General features: G+C 42.5%; 1 protein-coding gene across 1 annotated transcript; it reads left to right on the top strand.

Annotated features, from left to right (window-relative positions):
* The first annotated feature begins 466 nt into the window (after positions 1 to 466).
* On the top strand, positions 467 to 22,438 carry LOC311110891 (uncharacterized protein). The gene is made up of 7 exons (XM_084153513.1): positions 467 to 1,296; positions 11,674 to 11,835; positions 16,116 to 16,281; positions 17,159 to 17,292; positions 17,481 to 17,602; positions 19,430 to 19,534; positions 19,733 to 22,438. The coding sequence occupies exons 1-6, from the start codon at positions 505 to 507 to the stop codon at positions 19,524 to 19,526; spliced, it is 1,473 nt and encodes a 490-aa protein (XP_084009639.1). The 5' UTR covers positions 467 to 504; the 3' UTR covers positions 19,527 to 19,534; positions 19,733 to 22,438.
* The last annotated feature ends 5,415 nt before the right edge of the window (positions 22,439 to 27,853 follow it).

Genomic DNA, 27,853 nt, shown 5'->3' with positions numbered 1-27,853 from the left:
TGTCATTCATGGTCACAGGAATTGGTCATGCAACTGTGAGTCTTTTGGAACAAAAACATCATCATCCTGCTTACACAAGAAGAGAGACTTTTTCAAATGCTTGAGTAGCTACAGTCTTAAATTTTACTCTTGACATCCACTGTCCTTAGGAAAGAGATATTGTAATTAGGTGTTAGTGATGTTCACAGGTATTCTATGTCTGTTGTCAAGAACAGTATATTTTTTTATCTGAAAGAGTTAACTTTGAAAGAGTTAGCTTTCTGACATAATGGTATTTTCGAAGCAGTTAGGGTACTGCTATGCAACACTTGAAAACGGGCATTCACTCAAGTATTTCTTTTGTATTTTATTTCATTGGGGATAACTGAGTGAAAGTCACTTGTGGGAACATTCGAAATAGGCAACTCAGGTAATGCACAAAAAAGGCTGTTGTACTAATTGTGCTTCTCATTATTAACAGGAAAGGGGGACAATGTGCTTGAAAATGAGGTTATCCTGACCAAGATGAAGCTCTTCAACAACTTCCATGAGAAGCTACTCAACAATGCTGTTGATTCTTCATCCACTATTGCCATGTCAGTTTCTGAGCAGGACATCTCTGAGCCTGTCAAAGGCTTGGAGGGGAATGCTGACTTGGATAACATGCCTGGACAGCCCCTGATGGAGTCAAGCTCAGACTACCTGTCACACATTTTCTCAAACTCTCAGCTTCCCAGGCTGTACAAGTTTGAGTCAGAGGACTCTGGGGTGGAACTGCCCAGTGGAACCAACTCTCCCTCCACACCCACCGGCTCGGAGCAGAGCTTTGTGGTCCACAGCCGGGAACCCTCCTATGACTCCTGTAACCTCAACACTCCTGTTCCTACCCCAGATCCACTCCTCACGTTAGATCAGTGCTCTGACACCAAACAAACAGAGGGTATGAGAGACACACCATGTATGACTGCAGACAGTGCAGTGCAGGAGTGTGATATGGTGGAGTCGGGGGCTGAACTCAACACAGAAGTTGAGAGGGTAGACCTTCACATAACTGAGAAGGACATAGATATGGAGCGGGCCCAGCACACAGCCTTGAGGGACCCCACTGAGGACAGTGAAGGGGTTTCAGAACAGCTGGGTGAGAACAGGGCTGTAACTGAGGGGGTCAACTCAGAGAACACAAGGCCCAGGAGACAGTGCCTTACAGGGGCCTGTGACGATATGACAGGGGTTGACTTTGAGCAGCGGCCTCTGAGGAAAGGAACGACGAGTGACAGCCTGGAGGAGTATATGGAGGAATGCTGCAGACTGAGTGAGGTAAAGCCCACTTGTTATTTACTCACAACATCCTGGCTTCTCCGAGGGCTGCATGTAAGCCCACAGATATTCCTAATGTTTTATATTCTGTTTTATGTAGGAACCATAAAGTGTTATTTATGGGGAAACTATTCCTGACACAGAGCGATGACTTAGTGCTGTTTACCATCTGTGTACTTTCATCTGCAACATTAGGTCTATTTGCTACTTGAACAGAAGCAGGTACCTTGTGTTTCCTTTCATTTATATATAACACATTTCCTGCTGTCTTTATGCTTACGAAGTCAGTGAGCGATGGCAATTAACGGGACTTGTTTAGACTTCCTCCAAATCTGCAGGGACTTGAGGAAAGGCCCCTTTTGGGTGGTGGACAACAAATATCTTTACGCTCCCTGTCATTATCCCTAATTACCAACCCTTCCCAGCCTCTATGTCACCAGCTAATCACAGAACCTCCAATGGGCAGGAAATTGGGGGAAATTGGGGGTATTTCGAGAGCAATTATCAACCTTGTCTTTGAGTTTACAAGAGAGTGCTAGATTAAAACTAAGGTGAATCAAACTTCTAAAAGACACTCAATTAGGCAATAAAGGTGTAGAGCTCATTACATTATTGCAATATGAAAATGTCATACTGTTATAAGATAAAAGGGAACAAGAACTCATCTTAAACCCCTCTTTATGGGTAAAAAAAAAGAAATACAGTATTCTCATACTGAACATCCATGACGGCTATGACCTCAACTTGTCCTTAGTGAGATAGCTGAGCAACAAAACGCTACTTTACCCATTCATAAGGGCCAGTAGAGGCACGTTCCCTAACAAAAGCTTTCCAATGAGAGCTGTGTTTTCATTCATGTTTGGAAAAAAAGACATCTTCTTTTTCATGTTCCAAATGAAAAAACAGTGTCCTCTTGCGGAGCTGCACCTGACAGCTGTGGAGCTTTGCCAACCAATAATAACCTGTTTGATGTGCTGCTCAACTCATCACTATCAGCTCTCAGCACTGTTTTTGATACGGCGTCAAATGCACCTTCATCTGAATGTCTTGTTGATTTTGGTTTTGAGTGGAAATGAGAATCATGATAGTGAAACAGTTAATCTGACTGAGACACTTCGATGTTGTTCCACAAAATGTATTATTCGTTTTTGAATGTGTTTGCATAACATTTATATTACTGTAAGCTAGGCTAGTCATCGATTTAATGAGGCAGTAAGTGATACTATGTCCAATAAATGTTAACATTTTGGTTGGCTTGAGTAAGCCTGGGACACTTTGGTGTGCTGTCTCAAGCAAGCCAAGGTGAAAGTGATGCCCATGACATCTATGACCTTTTGACAATTTCCCAGGACACAGATGGGTATCTCTTCAGATCATATCTTGGATGACACCAGAGCTGTTAGTTGATCTCAAATCCTTTACATGATACATACCATTTCATCAATCCAATATGAATGAATGAGCAAACTAATCAGTTATAGAATTTGAGGTGGCCAAACTAGAAAAACTTCAAAGCCCACATCTCTTAACAGATACTTCCCCATCTCTCCCTCAAAGACCTTTCACAACAATGTCACGTTCAAAGTCCCAGTCAAGACCAGGTTATATAATGGCATACAGCAGGGGAATCTAAACACAGGGCCTGGTTGCATACAGGCTGAGAGGAAAGGTGGAGAGGTCATGTGTTACAGTGCGGGGGCTTTTTTGATGCTACCGCATGTCACACAGCACCTGTTCATCTGGCTGTGGTGATATTGTCCTGGATAACCAGCCAGCTCCCCCCTTTCTCTTTCATCTGGTTCCTGCCTCTCCCTGGAACCAGGGCTGGACGTCCTACCTAGACGCATCACACAGGTGTCAAATTGCTAAAATTACTCACATATTTACCCAGATAAAGCCCCTTTGATAGCCTTTAGGGCCCCTTTAACGGACCAGTCGACTGGCCGGCGGGTTGCGATTATTTTGGGTGGCCCCACCGTGCCCTACTTTAGGGGTGCATTGCTGACAGGCAGCCCGGTGGTAAAACTCTTCATCATCATGGAGTTTGCCAAACAGCATTGGCACTTGGATTGGAACCAGTGCTATGGTCAGATTATATGAAAATAGAGCTCTTTGGCCATGCACACCAGTCATGGGTTTTGCTTCGAAAGAAAGATGCATATGAGAAAAGAACCCCATACCTACTGTAAAATATGGTGGTGGATCTTTGATGTTATGGGGCTATTTTGCTTCCACTGGTCCTGGGGCCCTTGTTAAGGTCAACAGCATCATGAACATTACCCAGTACCAGCACATTTTAGCCAAGAACCTGGTTGCCTCTGCCAGGAGGCTGAAACTGGGCTTCAAGTGGATCTTCCAGCAAGACAATAACTCCAAGCACACATCAACATCCACAAAGAAATGGTTAATTGACCATAAAAATCAACTTTTTTCAATGGCCATCACAGTCTCCTGACTTGAACCTCATTGAAAACCTGTGGTTCAAATTGAAGAGGGCAGTCCATAAGCGCAGAAGAAGGATATCAAGGATCTGGAAATATTCTGTAGGGAGGAATGGTCTAAGATCCCTCCCTATATGTTCTTTAATCTCATAAAACGTTTTATAAAAAGGCTCAGTGCCGTTATCCTCGCAAGGTGAGGTATTGAAAACAGGGGCGGCGATAATTTAGACCCCTATCTTCTGGAGATTTTTTTTTATTACTTGTTAAACAAAATCTCTTTCTCTGAACAATTGTATTAGTATAAAATAATATAATGCGATGTTTATTTTGCATACAATATAGGCAGTATTTGTAATATTTATTCTATACAGAATTTTTTGCTCAACTTTATCAATGGTGCCAATCATTTTGGACCTGACTGTATTTCACCATAAAGAGATTTATCATAGTATTATCATATATACATTTATCATATGGATGTGTTTAGCTGTCCGTCTGATCTCATGCATGCAGGCCTCTATCCTTAGGGGAAAGCACAGGGCATTCAAAGCATATTTCCCCTTGCTTGGCTAACAGACTCCTTGCTCCGGCCAAACGCTACACCACGCCCATGGATGTTAGTTTCTTCTCCGCACTGAGTCTGGATCTGAGTACCTCCCTGACCCTTCAATGAATGCGAACACATTCGGGGCCGTCTGATTGTTACAGAAACCGATGGGTTGGGCCAGAGCCAGAACACGGAGGTTTTAAAATTCCTCATTGGCTTTGATACTCTGATGACTTTGTTTTGTACAACCCACCTAGTGCCCCTCGTCACCACACATTACTTAAATGATGGTAGTCTCAGACCAGGGCCAGCCCGCCCATTAGGCAGCGGTCTATGGCGGCAGATTGACAAGGGCGGCATTTTGCAAGCTAAACTGACCAAGACGCACCTTTAACAACACATAAAACCTCACATAATTCGGCCCAAAAACAATGACAATTTCTCTCAACCAGTGGCATATGGGCTTTTTAGATGAGCGCTGATGCCGCCCTGTGATAAGCAGTGGCCACTTTGTCAAAGGCAGGGGCGTACATTTTTTTTGCTTGTCCATTCCCAGCGCGTCTCTCCAGGGTGCTGTTGGAGAGACGCATCGCTGCAAATCAGGACTAATAAAGCCAATGCAACTGCCTGGTTTACAAACAGTAGGCCTACCACATGGATGGACATTCATAACATTCCATTGTGGGCTGACACTGTAGGCTACACCCCAATAAGCACAGACAGACTCCAACTTCTGTTGGACGTCTTTTTTTGGTCCTGTCCTGATCGGACGTCTTTTTTGAGTGCGTTCAAGACTAGCCTTGAACCAATAATAGACGTCTATGATTTGTTCAGATCTGGTCCAATCTGGACCAGCCTTGATTTGGCCCAAACATAGATGTCTATGTTTGGTTCAGATTTGGTGTGGTCAGATCAGCCTTGATTTCAATGTCCACGGACGTTGATTTTTGTTCTGGTCTGGACCAAATCTTAACCAATCATAGACTTGAATGTTTGGCTCAGATTTGGTCCGGTCTGGACAGGCCTTGATTTGGTCCAAAAATAGACGTCTATAAATGACATCTTTTCAACTTTCATTCAGAACCGAAAATGAACCTGATTTCAACATCCGGAAAATACGTCTTTTAAACGTCCAGAAAATATGTATTTTCACCTTTAATTCAGAACCTAAAATGAACCTAACTTAAATGTCTGGAAAATACTTGTTTTAGATGTCTTTTCAACAACATTTTGCTTACTGTGACTATTCTAGATATGCAGGGTATACAAGGGCAGCCATATTTTTTTGTCTCACCTAGGGCGGCAGAACAGCCAGGAAGTATGTAGCGAACGACAGAGCAGCGGAATAATTTTGTTTGAGTCGTCAGGCTATATTTTCCCCTCCGTTGAAGAATGTGTGGAACACTGTGAAATATGATGTCATAAAAGAATGAAGACGGGGAAAGACGGCAACCCTTGTCGAATTCCACAGCTGCAGCTGCAGCCCATAAACATGCACATGATGTACAGTACTAAACACACTTTCTAGGGGCTTCAGATTCATTCCACTGATTCATCTATTTATGATGAGCTGATCTGTGTGTATCGTGGTGCTCTTGCCTAAATGCTTTTTTGCTCAAGGCATCTCTAGAGTATGTGATAGGTGCTGGAAATACGATTTAAGTCCAATGTCAGGGATTGCAATAGGCCACCCAATAGACACCCAATTACTTCCATGGGTTATTGTTGGCAGGTAGTAAGACAAACTTAGGTAGACCAGTGTCTTGGTAAGGTGTTGTTTGTGGCTAACCGAGAGAGGTAGCTAGCATCATTGGGGTTGTTAATCTCACCTCTGACCCATATTGGCATTATGCCATTCATTCTGGCTCTCTGTAAATCCTCAAGACCCCCTTTTCCTGTCAGCACAGACACACAGTGTGTTCCCCAAAGAGCGCCATTGGAGATATACAACAGAGAAGAGAGGCAAGAATATTATCTGAACTCTCTCCCCAGATTGTGTGTGCTGAAAACAAATGGGTCTTCTGGACAGAAAACCAGTAAACGTGTACAGCACGTATCGTTCTCCCTATCTCTGTGTGCATCCCACATCTGCCACCTCATTCCTTTCCAACACTGTCATGTTTAGGAAAGTATTTTTGATGCAGCAGACAGTGGAAATCTCCAGAATCAAGGCCTGAGGAGAGCCTCAGTTCTTCACAACGATCTTTGATATCAGCATATCATGCTCAAATTTTCTATGTTTAGCTCGAAAAATATTAAAATCCTCAAACTGTGGAGTCCACAACTGTTTTCATATACAGTGGGGAGAACAAGTATTTGATACACTGCCGATTTTGTAGGTTTTCCTACTTACAAAGCATGTAGAGGTCTGTCATTTTTATTATAGGTACACTTCAACTGTGAGAGACGGAATCTAAAACAAAAATCCAGAAAATCACATTGTATGATTTTTAAGTAATTAATTTGCATTTTATTGCATGACATAAGTATTTGATAACCTACCAACCAGTAAGAATTCCGGGTCTCACAGACCTATTAGTTTTTCTTTCAGAAGCCCTCCTGTTCTCTACTCATTACCTGTATTAACTGCACCTGTTTGAACTCGTTACCTGTATAAAAGACACCTGTCCACACACTCAATCAAACAGACTCCAACCTCTCCACAATGGCCAAGACCAGAGAGCTGTGTAAGGACATCAGGGATAAAATTGTAGACCTACACAAGGCTGGGATGGGCTACAGGACAATAGGCAAGCAGCTTGGTGAGAAGGCAACAACTGTTGGCGCAATTATTAGAAAATGGAAGAAGTTCAAGATGACGGTCAATCACCCTCGGTCTGGGGCTCCATGCAAGATCTCACTTCGTGGGGCATCAATTATCATGAGGAAGGTGAGGGATCAGCCCAGAACTACACGGCAGGACCTGGTCAATGACCTGAAGAGAGCTGGGACCACAGTCTCAAAGAAAACCATTAGTAACACACCATCATGGATTAAAATCCTGCAGCGCACGCAAGTCCCCCTGCTCAAGCCAGCGCATGTCCAGGCCCATCTGAAGTTTGCCAATGACCATCTGGATGATCCAGAGGAGGAATGGGAGAAGGTCATGTGGTCTGATGAGACAAAAATAGAGCTTTTTGGTCTAAACTCCACTCACCGTGTTTGGAGGAAGAAGAAGGATGAGTACAACCCCAAGAACACCATCCCAACCGTGAAGCATGGAGGTGGAAACATCATTCTTTGGGGATGCTTTTCTGCAAAGGGGACAGGACGACTGCACCTTATTGAGGGGAGGATGGATGGGGCCATGTATCGCGAGATCTTGGCCAACAACCTCCTTCCCTCAGTAAGAGCATTGAAGATGGGTCGTGGCTGGGTCTTACAGCATGACAACGACCCGAAACACACAGCCAGGGCAACTAAGGAGTGGCTCCGTAAGAAGCATCTCAAGGTCCTGGAGTGGCCTAGCCAGTCTCCAGACCTGAACCCAATAGAAAATCTTTGGAGGGAGCTGAAAGTCCGTATTGCCCAGCGACAGCCCTGAAACCTGAAGGATCTGGAGAAGGTCTGTATGGAGGAGTGGGCCAAAATCCCTGCTGCAGTGTGTGCAAACCTGGTCAAGACCTACAGGAAACATATGATCTCTGTAATTGCAAACAAAGGTTTCTGTACCAAATATTAAGTTCTGCTTTTCTGATGTATCAAATACTTATGTCATGCAATAAAATGCAAATGAATTACTTAAAAATCATACAATGTGATTTTCTGGATTTTTGTTTTAGATTCCGTCTCTCACAGTAGAAGTGCACCTATGATAAAAATGACAGACCTCTACATGCTTTGTAAGTAGGAAAACCTACAAAATCGGCGGTGTATCAAATACTTGTTCTCCCCACTGTATTTCTATCTTGTCAAGGCAACGGATGGTCTTGTGTATTAGAAAACTGAGAAGACCTGATCATATGTCTCATTTTAACATATGCACCTCTCCTATCTCTCTATTTCTTTCACACTTTCACAACTTTTAAGGAAAAAGCCAAGTGAGAACTCATTCTCTAACTAGTCCAAAGCCTGGCATTTTATCTGCTTGTCAGCGATTCCCACGTTTGAAACATTGTTACCCCCTCACAACCTATGGGGCCAGAAGAAGCTCTGAAAAAGGGTGGGGGCATTCCCGGACCCCTCTCTCTTACCATCTCTCTTCCCCTTTTAGGAGCGGTGATAAGATCAGTCCCACCCTGCGTCCATCACCGCTGTAGCCATAGCCGATCTGAGTAAGACATTTAAACAGGCTGCGGGGCCAGACGGAATACCAGAACACTTACTCAGAGCATGCGCTGACCAGCTGGCAAGTGTCTTCACTGACATTTTCAACCTATCCCCGACCCAGTCTGTAATACCAACTTGTTTCAAGCAGATCATCATAGTCCCCGTGCCTAAGAACGCCAAGGTAACCTGCCTAAACGACTATCACCCCGTAGCACTCATATCTATAGCCATGAAATGCTTTGAAAGGCTCACATTTACACCATTATCCCAGACACACTGGACCCACTCCAATTCGCATACCACCCCAACAGATCCACAGATGACACAATCTCTATTGCACTCCACATTGCCCTCACCGCCCTGGACAAAAGGAATATGTAGGAATGCTGTTCATTGACTACAGCTCAGCATTCAACACCATAGTCCCCTCCAAGCTCATCACAAAGCTGGGGACCCTGGGACTTAATACCTCCATCTGCAACTGGATCCTGGACTTCCTGACGGGCCGCCCCCAGGCTGAGGGTAGGCAACAATCCATCTGCCATGCTAACCATCAACACCGGGGCCCCTCAGGGGTGTATGCTCATGTCCACATCACTAAGGAATTAACATGGTCCACACACACCCACACAGTCATAAAGAGGGCATGACAGTGCCTCTTCCCCCTCAGGAGGCTGAAAATATTTGTCATCGGCCCTCAGATCCTCCAAAAGTTCTACAGCTGCACCATTGAGAGCATCTTGACTGGCTTATTCACCGCTTGGTATGGCAACTGTTGGCATTCGACTGCAAGGCGCTTCAGAGGGTAGTGAGTAGAGCTCAGTACATCACTGGGGCCGAGCTCCCTGCCATCCAGGACTTCTACCAGGCAGTGTCAGAGGAAGGCCCACAAAATTGTCAAAGACTCCAGCCACCGAAGCCATGGACTGTTCTCTCTGCTACCCACACGACAAGCGGTACCAGTGCACCAAGTCTGAAACCAACAGGACCCTGAACAGATTCTACCCCCAAGCCATAAGACTGCTAAACAAGACTCCTAAATAGCTAATCAAATCTCTACCCGCTGGTGCTACTGTCTATTATCTATCCTGTTGCTTAGTCACTTTAACCCTACTTATATGTACATACCAACCTCAATTACCTCGTACACCTGCACATTGACTCAGTACTGGTACTCCCTGTATTTAGCCATGTTATTTTTACTCGTCATTGTTATTCTTTATTCACTGTGTATTTATTCCTCGTGTCACTATTTCAATTATTTTTATTTATTTTTATTTATTTTTATCTTTAACTCTGCATTGTTGAAAAAGGACCCGTAAGTAAGCAATTCACTGTTAGTCTACACCTATTGTTTTCAAAGCATGTGACAAACAAAAATTGATTTGATTTGATTTGAAGACTGCTAATGACTGCTTGTCTCATATCCTCGGCCCATGACTTACTGTGTGTGAGGAGGAATCTCCTCCTTATCTTAAAACAGAGCTGTAAAACAGAGCTGGGATGGCCAGGCTACAGGCTAGACTAGAGTCACCTGATCACTGTCCACCCGACTGATCATCGCTGAGACCTTGGTCAGACACCTGCATGTCTGGGGAGATAAGGGGAGAGCCAGGACAGTACTGGACATCTCCACGAGCCATTGAGAAATGCTTCAAAACCACTGTCTGGGAAATGAGTAGCTGGTCAAGACTGTGTGTAATGGGCAGAAGGTTCCTTTTTCCGTCAGAGGAAAGGAGTGATTTCAGTTCTCCTGACTGTTATGACTTTGTGTCCCATTGTTGGGCCTGCGTTTCCATTAGTGGACAGGGACCTTACTGGAGTTTCACAGAAGTGGCACGGAAAAGCCTTCTGGGGGGAGAAAGGCTTCGAACTGAGCTTACTTCCTGCTTTTGTTGGGACACTGTGTGGAATGTGGATGATTGTATAAATATTTGCTCAAAATTTCCTTTTCATATTCCTGCAAACGTGAACATCTGTGCCTCTCGGGCTAATGGTCACACCATAAAACAAACAAACAAACAATGGCACACAGGCATGTCTTTGTGTTCCCACACCAGTGCGGTCATAAGTTTGAAGTTTGAACAAAATCGGCAATCACTTAACTTCTGTTCCAACCCTCTCAAAGGCACTACGACTGTTATTCCAGACCTTTTACTTACCTATTTCCATTTGACCTCATTAGCGATATGCTGACATCTCCATGTTTAAGATGAACATCGTCATGACTACCATGGGAATATAACAACCACCCGCCATTACCATCAACTACAAACGTATGCACTGCCACTATGGTATGTCGAGAGATGATGCAATACCGCCAGGATGAGGCTAGACCCTAAAACACATTAAAATGAGTTGCATAATCCCTTCCAGACTCGACTCCTCCTGGTCAATGTTGACATGAAGCTGGGGAAAGACTTAATGGCCCATGGCAGCAGGGGAATGCATTTAGTTGTAAAACAGACTCAACCTATATGGTTAACATGTAACAAGTTGTAAAATATCCCATAAGAACATTCCTGTTTAGATAAAAATGTAACGAAATAAAAATGTGTTGAATATCAGAGTGGATGGATACCCTCCCCGGCAGGTTACATCATCTAACATCACCCTCTTGTTAAATCCACTGATCCTTTTAGGCATATGATGGGGCACCTTTAAGGTGATGTTATGACTGGACCCAAGAATTTCAGAGGACATCATGTTTTTTTTATCCCACACTTTTTGGTGGATTAGGGACCAGTCAATGTTTAACCTTCTATCAGGCACGACAAAGGAATGACAGAGTGATATAAATCTCTGGAATCATTTGACCGTTTACCTCAACAATAGATTACAGCTCTCTCTATCTCTTCCCCTCATAAAAACACTGGGTTGAATTACCTACAAACAGTAGCCCAGTAAACCCCATTGCTTACTGGTTACCCATTGTAAAGATAAGGAACTATACAAAACAACACATTCTTACATCCTTTCCCAGAGAACATGTGGTAGTGTCTTGAAACAAAATCTGTACATTGCACATCTAGTTCTCAGCCGTAAAAGTTAAATTGGCAGCCCTACAGAGCCCTATGACCCCACTAAGCTCACCAAACCCTCATACCTCTGGTTCCTCAGGTCCACCAAGCCAGCTCCAACCCCCTGGGCTCCGGACTGGGCTACCTGGAGCACATCTGCCAGCTCATCGAGAAGATTGGTCAGCTCCAGGAGCACAACCTCAGGCTGCAGAAGCAGATCTGTGGCCTGCAGAAGGATGGAAAGATGACCAAGACCAAAGAGGTGAGTCACATACAGACAGTACTATACAGTATCATCATCAGCATACTCACACAGTGAGTGCTGGTCATTGGTGGGCACCCTGGGAAGAATCTGGATTGGACTTGTGTCGTATAAAAAATATAAAAAATTGCGTCTTACCAAAAATAGGCTTCCGCCATATTGCTTTTCCATAACGTGTCCAGTCTTGTCAGATCAGAGAGGGCGAAGAGAGTAAGCACTGAGACAAAGCTTGTTTATAGCCAAACAATCTCTCTCAATGAGTTATAGCAAATAAAGGGGTGTTGACAACGTGAATGTTCTTAACGTTAGGGTATTATGATTTATCTCAGTTACTGCTGAAATTGTCAGAATTTCGAAGCTCCTAAAACTGTTAGCGTAGGACAGACCCAAATATCATCAATCTTTGATTTTCAGTTGACTGCTGTCCAGGTGGTGCAGACATAGCCATATATTCCTTGAAGTGAGTGATTATTCACCTACAGGGACGGACTGGCCACAGGGCAATTCTGGCAATTTTGGTCCATCTTTAGCCCAGTGGGCCTGTTTAAATTGGGATTTTATTGCAAAATGATCATTATTGGGCTTATAATGGGGGCATCAAGGAAGAAGAATGGGCCGATGTGGGGGCCTTGAGACAAATAAAATGGGCCGGTATGGGGGCCTCAAGGAAACAAATGTGTGGTGTGTTAGACATGCCACGGATGATTTCTGGGCTCACCCATGCTGTCCCAGCGTATATGTAGCTGTTTCCAGAATGGCAGAAGGATGAAAGTGGAAAGTGGATGAAAGTGTGTTTAATGAATAGAACAGCTGGGTCCAGCAGTCTTCAAACATATGGGGCACACATTTAGGAACGTCCTTATAGCATGGCAAAGAGACACGTTTATGTTTATATGAATGTAATTAATAACAAGCATCAGGGCCTTTTCCTGCCACCTGCTGAGAGCATAGAGGAGTTAGGGTCTGTGGCTGGGACAATGATCATAACTAGACTTGAAAAATCTACATCTGAACCCCAACAACATAATATGAATAATCAGTTTATATCTGAAATGATGTCCATGTTAGCTAATCATATTCTGTAGCTATAATATCACTGTCTCACAGCTATCCAAAATTAGACATAGACAAAGGTTCAACAAACAAATGTGGCTATGGAAATGCACAAAGGCAAGCCCAACGTCAGCATTAAAATAGGGCAAATTACGTTTCTTGTTTCTGTGTAGTAAGCACCATTTAGATTAGCATTCCAGTAAGGTCTCATAAAATAGCTAAAAATCTGCTCAGTTAACAATGTATAACCTATAAAATCCCCTGGCCAGCTCTCTTGACTCTTGCTTTCTGTTCCCAAACAGGATGAATAAGTTGGCTCTGAAAGTTATCTTACCAACGCCAGAGAGAGAAAATACCATTGGTTATTTATGGGTTTTTAAAAAGTTGTGCCGTTGTTGTTTTAAAAAATCAGTATGGTAATAACATGGGAACATTGGTGGAAATTAATAGAATATAAAATTAATTAAATAGAAAATGAGGAATGTAGAGTTTAGAGTCCCAAAACTACCTCAATTTTATGTTTCAGTATCGGTTGAACCCAACATTTTCCTAAAGTGTTCATGGTTAGTCTTTCAGAATCAGCTCAACACAAGAAGAAAACCTGAACTTGAATCTGAAAAACAACAACCTTGGCACTAGATTTGGGTGACATCTTATTGCATTGTATTCAACTTTGCCCCCTCTCTTGTGACATTTGCCTGTGCTTCTAAAGAAAAGTACTTTGGCATTGTGTGGATGTCTCGCTTTCCTTTTGAGACTTTGGCACAATACCGGAGTGGCTATGTTCAGGGGGTTTCAGAGAGCTTGTTCCAAACTAGCTCTGACTGTTTGGGCCTGGGGGCCGGAAAAGCTTTCCACTGAAGCAAAGGGTGAACCCAGCAGGAGCCTACACTTCAAAGTCTTGAGAGAGAGAGAGAGAGAGAGAGAGAGAGAGAGAGAGAGAGAGAGAGAGAGAGAGAGAGAGAGAGAGAGAGAGAGAGAGAGAGAGAGAGAGAGAGAGAGAGAGAGAGAGAGAGAGAGAGAGAGAGAGAGAGAGGGACAGTGAGAGAGGGACAGTGAGAGAGGGACAGTGAGAGAGGGACAGTGAGAGAGAAAGAGATCCCAAAAAGTGCTCATTCAAAGACAACCACATCCTCTCTAACAAAAAACATCTTCAACAATCTTAGCAGGACTTACAATTCTTTAAGGTCACCAAATTCTGATATGATTTCACCTTGATAATTACATTTTCCCATTCAAATGTAAGATACATGGAGATAACTTAGGTGTTGTCATTCTCTCTGGTCCAAATCCTGACTTGAAAGATGTGCACACGATTTTCAGATGGTTTTGGGGACCACACCAGCTGTCCTCCCAAGCGTTTAGTAATTTCCCCTGCTGTGAGGGTTTCTATGGTTAGACCACAAGCTGAAACACGTAGATGACACATCAAAAGGAGGAGCAAGTCAGCTGGGGCACATCTAAGCCCCATGAATGGCGGTGCTGACACCTATGGTTCCCTGTGCCTAGGCCCATCTACCCCACCTTTCACATAAGCACCAGGTTCACTGCTGGGCTCATTATAAACACAGCCCAGACAATTGCATTAAAGCCCACCTACCAGGACTGGGGTGGTTTGGGGTTTCTCACGATCAGTCAGATGAACTGAGATGCACAAAAACATACATCTAGAGTCAATACTAGAGTGGAAGAAAGAAACTTGTAATCAAGTTTCTAATGTGAGGAATGAATGTGAGCTCACTCTTCAGGCCTCAAGCTCCCGTTTTTGTTATCCTAAAATAAGTACTACCTCAGACAAAGGAGCCGTCCGAAGGCTGTCCCTGGGTTATTGAGAAATGGGATGTGATGAAGGGAACATTCCAGAGCCAGAGTGTTCTGGACCTTCCCTTTTCCCCTGAGTGCACAGCAACATAATGCCTCTAACAGTTTAATCCTCTTCTTTTGGTCAGAGGTCAAATGCCTGGTGTGGGCGGCCCTCTGAGTCCCCAAAGGTGGGAGCTGCCTCCTTCTAACGGCTAAGCACACACAGATGGGGTGGTCCTTGGAGAGGGCAAAGACCACCCCTTCTCAGTAGAGGGGGTGTCTTCACCAAGGGGAGAGTGTGGTTGTGGGTCCAGCGGGCATATCAGACTGTGGTCAAAGTTCAGTAAAAACTAAAACAAAGCAGTGGAGCGTGACTTCAGTGGTCATTCATCATGCCATGCTTACCCAGTTTTCGGTATAAACGTCCAGTGGTTGCATAACAGGCCATTCAGAGTCAAAAAATGAATTCTGGGAGAGAGCACTGTCCAGAGATGATGCTATTTTGGTGTAGAGTTTTCATCTTGTGTCCAGGGTAGAGGTAACTTCAGTACGGAGAATAAAATCATTTTGCACAAGATTAGGAAATGACTTCACCTAATGAGCCACTTGGGTTACGGCTCTGGGTTCTGAAGTTGTGCAGGTGACGGGAGTGTAACCTTCACGTGATGAAAAATCCCCCTACTGTAAAAGTGACACTGCACGTTTGATTGTTAACAATGAAGCAGGAAAAAACAACTCTTGTCTTATTCCGTTTATGCTACTGCTGGGCATCTGCGTGGTTTGAACTATAACAGGATTTTACATTAGCGTGTGACGTCCAGAGTTTCCTCAGCTGGAATAAATAGATGTGAACTTTTTCCAACTCTAAACAATGACAAGGAAAGTCTTTCTAATTTTTCTATGAACTACCATACATGTAACTGCATAGAACATATGTTGTAGGCTTACGAGAAAAAATAGTTAGGCCTACTTTGGATAAGTTAATGTAGAGTTCTGAAGTTTCTTTTTTTAGGTTAGGTTGCCATAAATCCAACTCAATCTTGAAAAGAAATAGGAAAATACACACTATGTATGAAAACAACAAATCAAGTTATTACGTTAAAGTCAGTTTAAAACAGTAAAACAAACTCAGATATCACAGAACATTTGGGCAGCATATAGGCCCAAAAATGCAAGATTGTGATGGCCAAAGCACATTTTCACTCTCCTGAATTTGTAACAGATGGTTGCTGACAGAATCAAGCAAGTACTATTGGAGGACCCTTGAACCACAAGCGAGAAAAACAGTCAAACTAGATTTGGATTTGCAAATACATTTAATATGCAGTGTTTTCTCCAAGATCATTGTTTTGATGTGGTGGTTTAATGAGTCTTTGTCCCTCCTACTCACAGTCCTGTACCTTCTCTTCCTGTCTGTCCCCCAGGATTTCTTCCTGCAGCACTGTAGCTGTGGAATGGCCGGCCTGGCCTTTCAGGAGAAGAAAAGACATTCCAGGAGTGAGTTCCTGACCACCTCCATGAGTGGCACCCTCTCTGACCTGTCCACCATCCCTGAGGTCACACGTCACACAGGACTCACAGCCAGGAGAGGTCAGTTAACTGCTTAATAACATGATAACAACCCATAATCAACATCCAATCAACTCTCCTCACTCAAAATCCAATGAATATTCCATACATTCTCCAAAAGTGTTTTTGGCGCAGTTTGACTGTAATTTCATCAGATGTTTTCTGCCCAACCCTTTCGTTTCCCTCAGAAAACCACAATGTATTATTTAATTGGCAGGTAGATCAGCACTTAATAACCTGCTCCTGCGGGACTCATTCAGTCACACACAACGACATAAGACCGAATTAAAGTAAATGTTTGCCCAACGCTTTCCTGAAACGGATCTAATTGGTTTATTAAAACCTTGTTAGTGATTCTTAGGTTTCAAAACATGACCGGGTCACAACCCAAGGTGTGTTTCGCCTTTTCATCATCTCACATAACATTCCAAGCAATGCTAGTCACCCAGCAACAGAGTCATTTCCCCAAATGTTTTTTGCCTCCTTTTTTTCGGAGCGGCTCATGTTCCCGCAGGTGGGCGGGTGACAGTACGGTGGTCTCGAGGGGACCGCTAAATTATTACTTGAGGGTAGAGGGAAATTTCTGGCATCCTGCCTATGGAAGGAACATATAACGTACCATGGATTTAGGAATTACTTGCTCCTCCGATAGGCAGGATTCTGGAAACTGGAGCTGGGGAGTAGAGAGGATGGCGAATGGTCCTCCCTGTACTGCGATAACAGATTGAGGGGGTGGGGCGGTTGAGTGGGAAGCGGCAGCAGGGCGAAAACAGGGGGTCCTCTGGGACAGCTGATTCACATCACCATGTGTCATAACAGTTTCCCCCCACTATGAGTAGTGAGTGGTTCCAGCCCTCATGACTCAAATTCATATCATCTCTCGCTCTCCTCTCTATAGAGAGTGACCAGGATGGATGCCAGCCCCTGGTGCCCCTTTGTAGGAGGGGCCTGAATCGGAAGAACTACACAGAGGGAGAGGCATGCTTTTATCTCTGTGACAGTACAGAGGGTCTCTCTGCCCCACACAAACGGGTGAGTCACAAACATCCCTGCTCTGACTCACTGGGCTGTGCACAACAGCCTCAAGCCCTGTTTACGGTTCAAATATGTACATCTGCACAACACGATGTTACAGTAGATTTAAAAACACGCTATCCTGACCAGACAGTGGGGAAATAACCTATTTGTTAATGCTGAGATATGTGTGTTTGGTTGTGTAGCTGAGTGAGAACTACACGTGGGGCAGAGTGAAGGATCTGGTGAAGCAGACCAAGCTGAGGAACCAGAGCAGACTGGGACAGACATCCACCTCCCTGAAGAGATCCTGTCCACAGCTCTACCGGTGAAGACCTCTCAAGAAACTCTATACTCTAAAGTCTATTCTAAAAATACTGTATTTCTTACTACAGTATTTACAGTACAGTATTTCCTAAACACACAAAGAAACATTAGGATTAGCACGTTGGAAATGTCCACAAAACATAACAATCAGGACTTGGCTATTGTCTCAACCATTTGAGATTGTCTGTTCTAGCTGAAGACACTAAAAAAAAGATCACTAAAGATAACAGTTGGAGCTTGTTGTTCCTTCCAAGTTGTGTGAACATCTTGAGCTGATCATGATACAAGAAAGGAGAGGTCAAGTTGTAATTAATCACAGCTCTCTTTAGTTTCATCATCTTTTGTGGGTGTGTGTACCTATTAACTTCTAAATCCTTTAGTCTTCATAGAAAAATGAGTTCAGACTGTCATTGGCAGTAGGTCATGGGTTGTGTTTGTTGAATGACTCAACTCCTGCTTCTTAGAAAGAAACACACTGAAAATACTGAAAATGCCCGACCGACCAATATCATCTTACCATTTAGAGATACTTACTTAAAGCTGCAATATGTAACTTTTTGGGCAACCTGACAAACACTCCATTTAGTATGATATGTTATGTTTGGTATGGTTACATAAGACAGATGGTTACTTAAGCCAAGAACGAAAGGAGGGTGGTTGGTCGGGGTGGATAGGTTGGCATATAATTTGAATGTCTAGCAACTCAAAAGTTGCGAGTTCAAATTTCATCTCGGACAACTTTTGCATAGCTAATTAGAAACTTTTCAACTACTTACTACTTTTTAGCTACTTTGCAACTACATCTTCCCCTAACCTTAACCGTTTAAAATAACTCCTAAACTTAACCCTAGCCTAGCTAATGTTAGCGAGCTAGCTAATGTTAGCCACCTAGCCACCTAGCTAGAATTCGTAATATATCATACGTTTTGCAAATTCGTAACATATTGAATGCTTTGCAAATTTGTAACATATAATATGAATTGTAATTCGTAACATTTCATACGAAATGGGTGATGGACATCCACAAATTAATACACACCAATCGAAATGTAACATATCATACTAAATGAAGTGTCACGGATTTACGTACAGAATAATGCGAAATTATCTGAGACCAGGTTGGGAAATGGCGGAGCGATTTCAGCATAGTGCATCTTTAAATCTCTACTCTAATATTTCTATTTAAATCAGATAAATACCAATGTGGCTCCAACCTCCCTCATTTGTTGAACAAAACACAATGGGCCTCCTCTAACAGTGTCAGCTTTTTTACACACAGGAATCTATGTCAAAATATGTGTGGATATTTTGGGTTAGAAAGTGTTGAAAGCCTCAATAACTTCAGATGAGCACCAAAACTATATGACAGGTTCTTGGCAAATCATTTCAGATTATAAAAATATGCGAGTCAGTGGAAGAATTGTGGTATTCTTTTGTTTGAAGGTTGTAGAACACAGGAATCTAGTGGGAGTTGTAGGGCTTGAGGCAAGAACAGCTATTTCTTTGGCCCTTCAACCTACTCCACATGCTGGATGGGGCACTCCTCAGACAGAGGGAGAGAGCTTGGCACGGACCCAGACGATTAGCGGAGGGGTTGCCGTGTCAGGTTTGAGGTATGCTGGGAGGAGTTGGAGAATTCCCAATGTATTTCACAGTGGTCCAATGAGATATAGAGATTATATGCATAATTTATCTAAAGGGAGACCCTCTCTTGGAAATAAATGCATGTGGAAAAAACATCCTGGTCTCAAGCATTGTGCATGGCTAATGCATTGCTTATTGTAATAGCATTGGAGCACACCAATAACAATGCCCTATTTCCCTCCAGCCCTGACCTGGGACCAGTGGAACCACCAGGAAGAAACAGGAACTCCATGGTCGCCTTGGGCCATCAGAACAAACTGGACTTCCAGTGGCCCCAGTAACAAATAAGGTACACAAAGATCTGACAATCCAAATAATGCTAACGTGTAGTGAAACATAGTGGAAGCATGCTGTGAACATACAAGCACAACTAATTTAGCAGCTATCATATGATTAATGGTCAGCGTATCATAAAGATATCCATAGAGGTGAAGAGGCAACACTTTTTAAACACTGCCCGCACTGAACGTCTTTGTTTTCTACCTAGATACGAAACAGATGGCCCAGAGTGGGAAGAGACAGCCCTGAAGAGGAGGACAAAGTGAAGTTGCACAGATTCTTGACTGGACTGGGAGAGGAGGAGTGTGGAGGGGTGAGAGAAAGAACACTTGGATGGATGACAACATTTGAGTGAGGAGTGAAAAGAAAACAAAAGGATGGATGGTCATAGACATCTATCTCTCTTGAGATACAATTCTATAATAAGGGATTTTATTGTTTCAAATAAGGGAACATTGATATGTATTTGAGAATAGAGATGCATTTACTCCACAATGTACATGAAAACGATATAAGTTACTTAATCTCGTACTACACTCGTTTTCTATACAATTCATATGGTAGCTTAATGCATTCTCTAAATATATTTTATTCATTCTGGCTGACATTTCAGTATTATGTGTTGATGGAGCAAACAATAACTATTTGATATGGTAGTTTCAACTAAGATAGACAATGTTCTGGGGTGGAAATAAAGACTTGGATTATCAGCAATTTAATCAGAATCATATTGACAGTGATTAGATACAGTACATTAGAAAAGGTTGCTTGTTGTATCTTGCTTTCGTCTATGGTAAAGTCTGCTCCCCAATTGATCAGGGCTGGTAAAGTCTGCTGCATAATACTATTATTTACAAATGTCTGGTGATCCATTATGTGAGAGAGAAGTCTACAGTAAGACAAGTCAGGCTCCCTTGAACAAATGTGAAACATACACATATCGTACATATTTCAGAATTGTACTTTCAGAATCTATACAACATATTTAGTGTGATTTATCTTCTTGTTTTGAGTGTAGGCCTATATAGACTAGGTGTTTGCAGTATGTACTGTACAGGGATGACAGATTGTGGTGTATATGTTGTGTGATTGTGCTGTATATAGCAAAAGTTTGTGTAATGTGTGGACAGTCAGTATGTATGTACAGGAGGGGAGTTATGCCTCTGTAAATTCCTATGTCTATATGATGGAAAGTTATCATTTTTGGAGAGAGAGGTTCAAGATCCCTAAAGATAAAAACCACTGCAACTTTGAGGACTGCTGTCAGACGTTACGATAACGTTTGTGATGCATTGCCCCAAGGTATTTTAATGTTCCTGTCAAACATTTATGTTAAAAAAACGGTCAATCTATTGTTTTTAATCAATTGATATCACTACAAGATGTGGTTTAGAGACTGCTGTTGCTCTTGTTCATCTTCAAGATATATATTGGTTTTGGTCGGGACATGCAAGTCTGGTTTGACAAGCTAACAGTGATGTATCTTTTCTACACCACTGTTACATCACTATGAGGTTATTTAATAACAGACTGGCAAAACAAGTGCCATGGTACCTTGGAAATCTCACTAGTCAACTAGAGAAGGAAAGTTTCACACAGAAACTTTGGAAAGGATTATAAAGTTGGCTTCAAAGCCTTGACATATACCTGAAATACAGCAGCAGCTAATTTCAACTGCTCAAAACTGTCCATTGTGTTAATGACAGGAATGGAGTTAATCAAATTTTACAAGACACTAATCCCACAGAAAGAATGCAAACAATAGTTAGTTATCCAGTATGTACTTCAGCAACGTGAACAAGAGTGTAGTACAACACTAATGAGTTCTACATAATGTCATCATGTAGTCCTATTAAAATAATAATAATTTACTCTCTAACTGTATCATACTGAATTCATGTACCTCTAAATACTCGAATCAAGTAGAAAATAAATGTGTTGCAACTTAGAGGCAGTAAATGCTGTCAATATGTATGATACATTTTGTCGGGCTGGTAACTAAAGACAAAATATAGTGATATCTGTATATTGTATATTGTACAATTTACTGCAATGGATTAAATATCTCAATATGCATATTGCATCATTATTCAAAGTTATTTTTCAAAATAAAGTTGACATTTCCTAAGACATGAAATGTATGCTGTGCTTCTGTGCTTTAAGTTCATTTTAGACCACTCACTGTGCCCTCACAGGATATGAAGCAAATCATGTTTCTCATGGAAAGAGGGAGGTAAAAAGCACTACCTCACTAGAAACTAGCTGATCTTGCAAATAAGTGGAAAGATACACTCAACTGTGTGTCCTTAGACAGAGATTCCTCTCTCTTTATGATTCATACTAATAAGTAATGAATACTGATTCTCATCCACGTAGAACTGCAGGAAGCGGACCAGCCCTTTCCAATTAGAGAGGACCTTCACAGCCAGTGACTCGGGAGATTCATACCTCTTTATGTCCAGGCTGAACATTTGTTGGATAAAAGACAGAATCCGACCCTGGAATTACAGAAGTGTATCTGTCACTATAATGAAGATTAAGGAAAACTCTTTGATCGCCACGTCATGGTAAAGTAGGTCTGTATCAAAGACAAATACTCTAACTGGATCTATGGGCATTGAAAGGATACTATACAATATTAAATTATTACAACATACAGAGCAACTGAGGAGAAAGCAAGCTAACTCACTCACAGTTGAGAGAAGGGCAACAACAAATAGGCCTATAGTATGGGTCTCTCTGTCTTTTCAGTATTTTGTCAGTACAGGACCTTTTTTATTTCTATATTCTTATTTTAAATGTATGTAGTTCTGTCCTTGAGCTGTTCTTGTTTGTTATTGTTCTGTATTATGTCTTGTTCTGTGTGGACAACAGCTAATGTGGATCCTAATAAAATACCAAATGACAAGTCACATACCCTAAGAAGGATGCAGAATTCTTTGGTCTTGCTCTGTGATCCATAGGCTGCCCACATGATCTCTGGGTCTGTGTAGTCAAACACCTCATACAGGTGGTGGTACAGTCCATCAGGCCTCTACAGAGACACATGGATACATTACATCAGAACTATGCTGACATCTTCTGGTAATATGTGGTAATGCATGTACGATAAATAAAAAATATTCAAACTACTTGAATTTATTTTGCCCATAATAAAAAATACAGACAACATCCAGGCAACCGTTTTTTTCATCCTACCATTAAACACTCCCTCTTCTTCTTAATTTGTGACCAGGCATAGAACATCACAGTCTGTGAAGGCATTTTAAAACAGACAGTGACTGTAGGGGTGGGTTCGCCTTGTCACTTGCTGAACGTGAACATAACATAAAGGTTTTACCTTCACATATTTACCATAAGATACAAGGTTTTATCATTGCGATAGTTAGTATGTTAAATCGTCTTTAGTAATCTTATTATAATCAATGCTGAGTACACATATCATTTACAACATTTATTTGCTATTGATTATGAGAACAAAAAAGCGTACAGTTTTCTTAGTGCCCTCTGAGATCCATGGCGTGCGTAGAGTTGGCTTTAAGATGGCTGGAATGTGCTCCTGGTATTCCAGCACCTTCAGCACAATGGACTCGTAAAATATGTCATAAAAGCCTAAAAAAAAGTGTGCATCTAGAAATAGCAGGCAGGGAGCAGAGCCATTGTTCAGTGAAATATGGAGGGAACTTTTCTCTGGTATGGATGATTTACAGCAGGGAAAATCATACCGTTCCCTTTACGTCTAAATCAGGTTCTCTAGACTCTTTCAACAATACAGGTATCTCTAGTAGCTTTAGTGTTACGCTGGTTCACATGGTTCTGTGATGAACAATGTTTTACAGACATATCCAGCCAGATTTATTGCTATGTGGGGGATGAACAACAAAATAGAACTTAACAGTAATATTGAAAAAATAAGAATATAAAGTGAGTATTCATGTTATAACATGATTACAATAGCATATGGCCCTATAAAAGTGAAAGCTTGGATGGAACTGATATAATGTGTCTCTATGACAGAAGCTCACCCCTGCCTCTTGGCACTCGTCAACGATGCCTGGCCAGTTTGTTGGATTTTCAGTGAATGCCATGAGCTTTTCCCATACCAGACCAAAGCCCTCCGAGCTCTACAGAGATCAACACACAACCAAACAAACAAACACTCAGAGGCCTCTAATGGCATACTTCCAACATGGGACAGATCTGATATTCACTGTGTTGGGTTTCTGAGGAAAATAGGCTGTTTTCCAATGTCCACCTCCAGAAGAATTCAGGAACAAATGTGCAATGCATAGAGAATTATGTACAAACCCACTGAGAGACATACAGACCTATTAAACCCACAATGTCACATTGCAGGGATAGTTACAACTTCAAACACTGCAGGGCTTGTCTCGATAAATGCCAAGCTCTTACAGTAGATGGGAGCTAATATAATGGAGGCAAGTATTGAATACTTACTGAAGCAAGAACCAAGAACATCTATACTGAACAAAAATATAAACGCAACATGTAAACGCAACAAGTGATGGTCCCATGTTTCATGAGCTGAAATAAAAGATCCCAGAAATGTTCCATATGCACAAAAAGCTTATTTCTTAAAAAATTGGTGCACAAATGTGTTTATATCCCTGTTAGTGAGCATTTATCCTTTGCCAAGATACTCCATCCATCTGACAGGTGTGGCATATCAAGAAGCTGATTAAACAGTATGATCATTACACAGGTGCACCTTGTGCTGGGGACAATAAAAAGCCACTCTAAAATGTGCAGTTTTGTCACACAACACAATGCCACAGATGTCTCACGTTTTGAGGTAGTGTGCAATTGGCATGCTGACTGCAGGACTGTCCACCAGAGCTGTTGCCAGAGAATTTAATGTTAATTTTTCTACCATAAGCCGCCTCAAACGTCGTTTTAGAGATTTTGGCAGTACGTCCAACCGGCCTCACAACCGCAGACCATGGGTAATCACACCAGCCAAGGACCTACATATGGCTTCTTCACCTGCGGGATCGTCTGAGACCAGCCACCCAGACAGCTGATGAAACTGAGGTGTATTTCTGTCTGTAATAATGCCCTTTTGTGGGGAAAAACTTATTCTGATTGCCTGGGCCTGGCTCCCAAGTGGGTGGGCCTATGCCCTCCCAGGCCCACCCATAGCTGCGCCCCTGCCCAGTCATGTGAAATCCATAGATTAGGGCCTAATGAATTTATTTCAATTGACTGATTTCCTTATATGAACTGTAACTTGAAATTGTTGCATGTTATGTTTATATTTTTGTTCAGTATATTTCCAGAGGGTGTGGTGGGTATACTACTAGCTACATACCTTCCCTGCTAAAGATAGCAGCCCTCCAATCAGGCTCTTTCCTGTCTCCTTCAGGAAGTGTTTGGCCTCTGGTTCTCTGAGAATGAGCTGTGACACAGGAAACAGACATGGATGAGCGGCGCTCTGTTCAGCTCTATATGTCTCTGGCTGACAAATGACCAGTCAGGGGATTGCTTACCTCAAATGCTTGACGGATCGCACTGAGCTTGATATTGATGAAGGCATCATCCTCACTTTCTGGCAGGTAGGGCCTGTGATAAGAGTACAACGGGACGTTTAATCAAGTGTAAATGTTCCCGAGTCATGCTTGGCTGGTCAACTTGGTTGTCAAAGAGACAAGGTAGTATGTCATCTTTGCACATATTGAGCTCTATTTATTAAATTATTGGCAGAACGCTCACCTCCAGGAGTTTGGGTACATTCTCACATCTGTGTCGCCCACAGAAATGCTTCTCTCCAAGCTCACACTGCTCTGTAGGTACAGTCATTTAACAAGGTCACAACAGTCCACCCTGAATAAATCCAGTATCAAGTGTCTATGGACCAACTCTGACTCTTCTTACCTCATAGCAAGGGAAATACATCTCCTCTGAGATTGAGTCTTGCTGGAGCATCCCTTCATCTGAACCTGTATGTATTGGGAAGGAACACACTCCCTGAGCATTCATATCTTACTTACAATCCTAAAAGTATTAGGACTTGACTTGTATACAGTACCTTCTCTTTCTGAGCCAATCAGAGCCTTGCAGAGAGCCTCAGCTCCCCTCAGGGCCACGTGCCATAGAGCCTGCACCACGGGCCTGTCTCTGGGAACCTCCAAAGCAATACAGAACAACTTCAATCACGGGTCACCGTTTTCTATTTGTGGATCCCTGATTTCTCTTATATTTTAGATATTACAATTTGACACAGATATCTTTTCTCCTAAAGAAAGGTTTAAATGTTTATTTTTGACTACCTGTTTCAAGGCAATGTTCTCTTGGCTCTGTGCCTCTGATGGCTGCGATTCATGAAGCTGGTCAGATGAGGGCATCATTGCTTCCCTAAAGACTTTGTAAAGCACAATTTGAGTGGTTTAAAAAACAGCACACATTTCTACAAAGCCACATTTTCAAATAATGCCAATTCAATGATGAAATGACAAGTAATCCCCCCCAGAAAATGACATGCAATGATATTGCTGTAAAAGGTTGTCAGTCGGTCATGCATCTGAAATATTTATTGTTTTTTCAATTTATTATGACGTCATCGCCATGGCTGTGTGACTACTTCCAAGAGCAACAACAACATTGAAAAATGTAAAGAGGTATCAGGTATCGAAAATATGTTTTATTATAAACAGAAGAAATATTGTGTTAATTTTGGTAACATCTACAAAACCATATACTGCAATAGAGGTTTGCTCAATAAGTTAAGAGTGCACTTTATTTTAGGAGTTATGTAAAATACAGTAATGGCTGTATTACTATATCTTTGCACCTCAGTACCAACAATTGTTTCGCATGAATGGAAGGGAAATATATCCATCCAATATATCCATCCTCACAAATTTGCAGTACATTCAATGCAATGTGCCCCAAATTATTTGTCCAGGTTAAATAGAGGCCCAACCAATAAGGCCCATCTTTCTATTTTGTATCTACAATGCATTTTCATTTACAGATTATTTACAATCACAATGACTTCCATCAGTTAGTGATACAATTGTACAAATGCCATACTGTATTTTGAGAAATGTATCTCAACTAATTCCCTAAACTGGCCCCTTCAGGAATAAAGTGGATTCATGATTTAATGCGCTGTTTTCCCAACCAAGCTGGATCAAAATAAAATAATGTATTTTGATCGGACCACACCAGGCAGATAAGGCATGATCGAAGGACAAAGCATGTGTGGAAGATTTGATAACTAACCATCGTGCTTATAGTCCCTTAATGCTGAGTATACATTTGATCAACAATTGGAGCACATTTGAAGCACAATTTCAAAAAGGAAATATAAACATACACTACATGGCCAAAAGTAAGTGGACACCCCTTCAAATTCGTGGATTCGGCTATTTCAGCCACACACGTTGCTGACAGGTGTATAAAATCGCGCACACAGCCTTGCAATCTCCATAGACAAACATCGGCAGTAGAATGGCCTTACTGAAGAGCTCAGTGACTTTTAACGTGGCACCGTCACTTTCCCAACAAGTCAGTTGGGAAAGTAAGGCCCTGCTAGAGCTGCCCCGGTCAACTGTAAGTGCTGTTATTGTGAAGTGGAAACGTCTAGGAGCAACAACGGTTCAGCTGTGAAGTGGTAGGCCACACAAGCTCACAGAACGGGACTGCCGATTGTTGAAGTGCGTAGCGCATAGAAATCGTCTGTCCTCGGTTGCAACACTCACTGCCGAGTTCCAAACTGCCTCTGGAAGCAACGTCAGCAGAAGAACCGTTCGTTGGGAGCTTCATGAAATGGGTTTCCATGGCCGAGCAGCCGCACACATGCCTAAGATCACCATACGCAATGCCAAGCGTCGGCTGGAGTGGTGTAAAGCTCACCGCCATTGGCCTCTGGAGCAGTGGTAACGCGTTCTCTGGAGTGATTAATCACGCTTCACCATCTGGCAGTCCGACGGATGAATCTGGGTTTGGCGGATGCCAGGAGAACACTACCTGCCCCAATGCATAGTGCCAACTGTAAAGTTTGGTGGAAGAGGAATAATGGTCTGGGGCTGCTTTTCATGGTTCGGGCTAGGCCCCTTAGTTCCAGTGAAGGGAAATCTTAACGCAACAGCATACAATGACATTCTAGACGATTCTGTGCTTCCAACTTTGTGGGAACAGTTTGGGGAAGGCCCGTTCATGTTTCAGCATGACAATGCCCCTGTGCACAAAGTGAGGTCCATAATGAAATGGTTTGTCGAGATTGGTGTGGAAGAACTTGACTGGCCTGCACAGAGCCCTGACCTCAACCTCATCGAACACCTTTGGGATGAATTGGAACGCCGACTGC

The sequence above is a fragment of the Coregonus lavaretus genome (genome assembly GCF_964263955.1).
Source record: "Coregonus lavaretus genome assembly, chromosome: 36".
NCBI classification, from domain to species: Eukaryota; Metazoa; Chordata; class Actinopteri; order Salmoniformes; family Salmonidae; genus Coregonus; species Coregonus lavaretus.
Note: the sequence above shows the minus strand (reverse complement) of the source record. Positions and strands in the feature narration are given on the sequence as shown.

What these genes read in the sequence shown, in the direction of transcription:
- LOC311110891 (XM_084153513.1), top strand. Translation starts at nt 505, where the DNA reads ATGAAGCTCTTCAACAACTTCCATGAGAAGCTACTCAACAATGCTGTT. An exon ending in AATGCTGCAGACTGAGTGAG is followed by an intron (nt 1,297 to 11,673) that starts GTAAAGCCCACT and finishes CTGGTTCCTCAG; the next exon opens with GTCCACCAAGCCAGCTCCAA. An exon ending in TCCTGTCCACAGCTCTACCG is followed by an intron (nt 17,603 to 19,429) that starts GTGAAGACCTCT and finishes ATTTCCCTCCAG; the next exon opens with CCCTGACCTGGGACCAGTGG.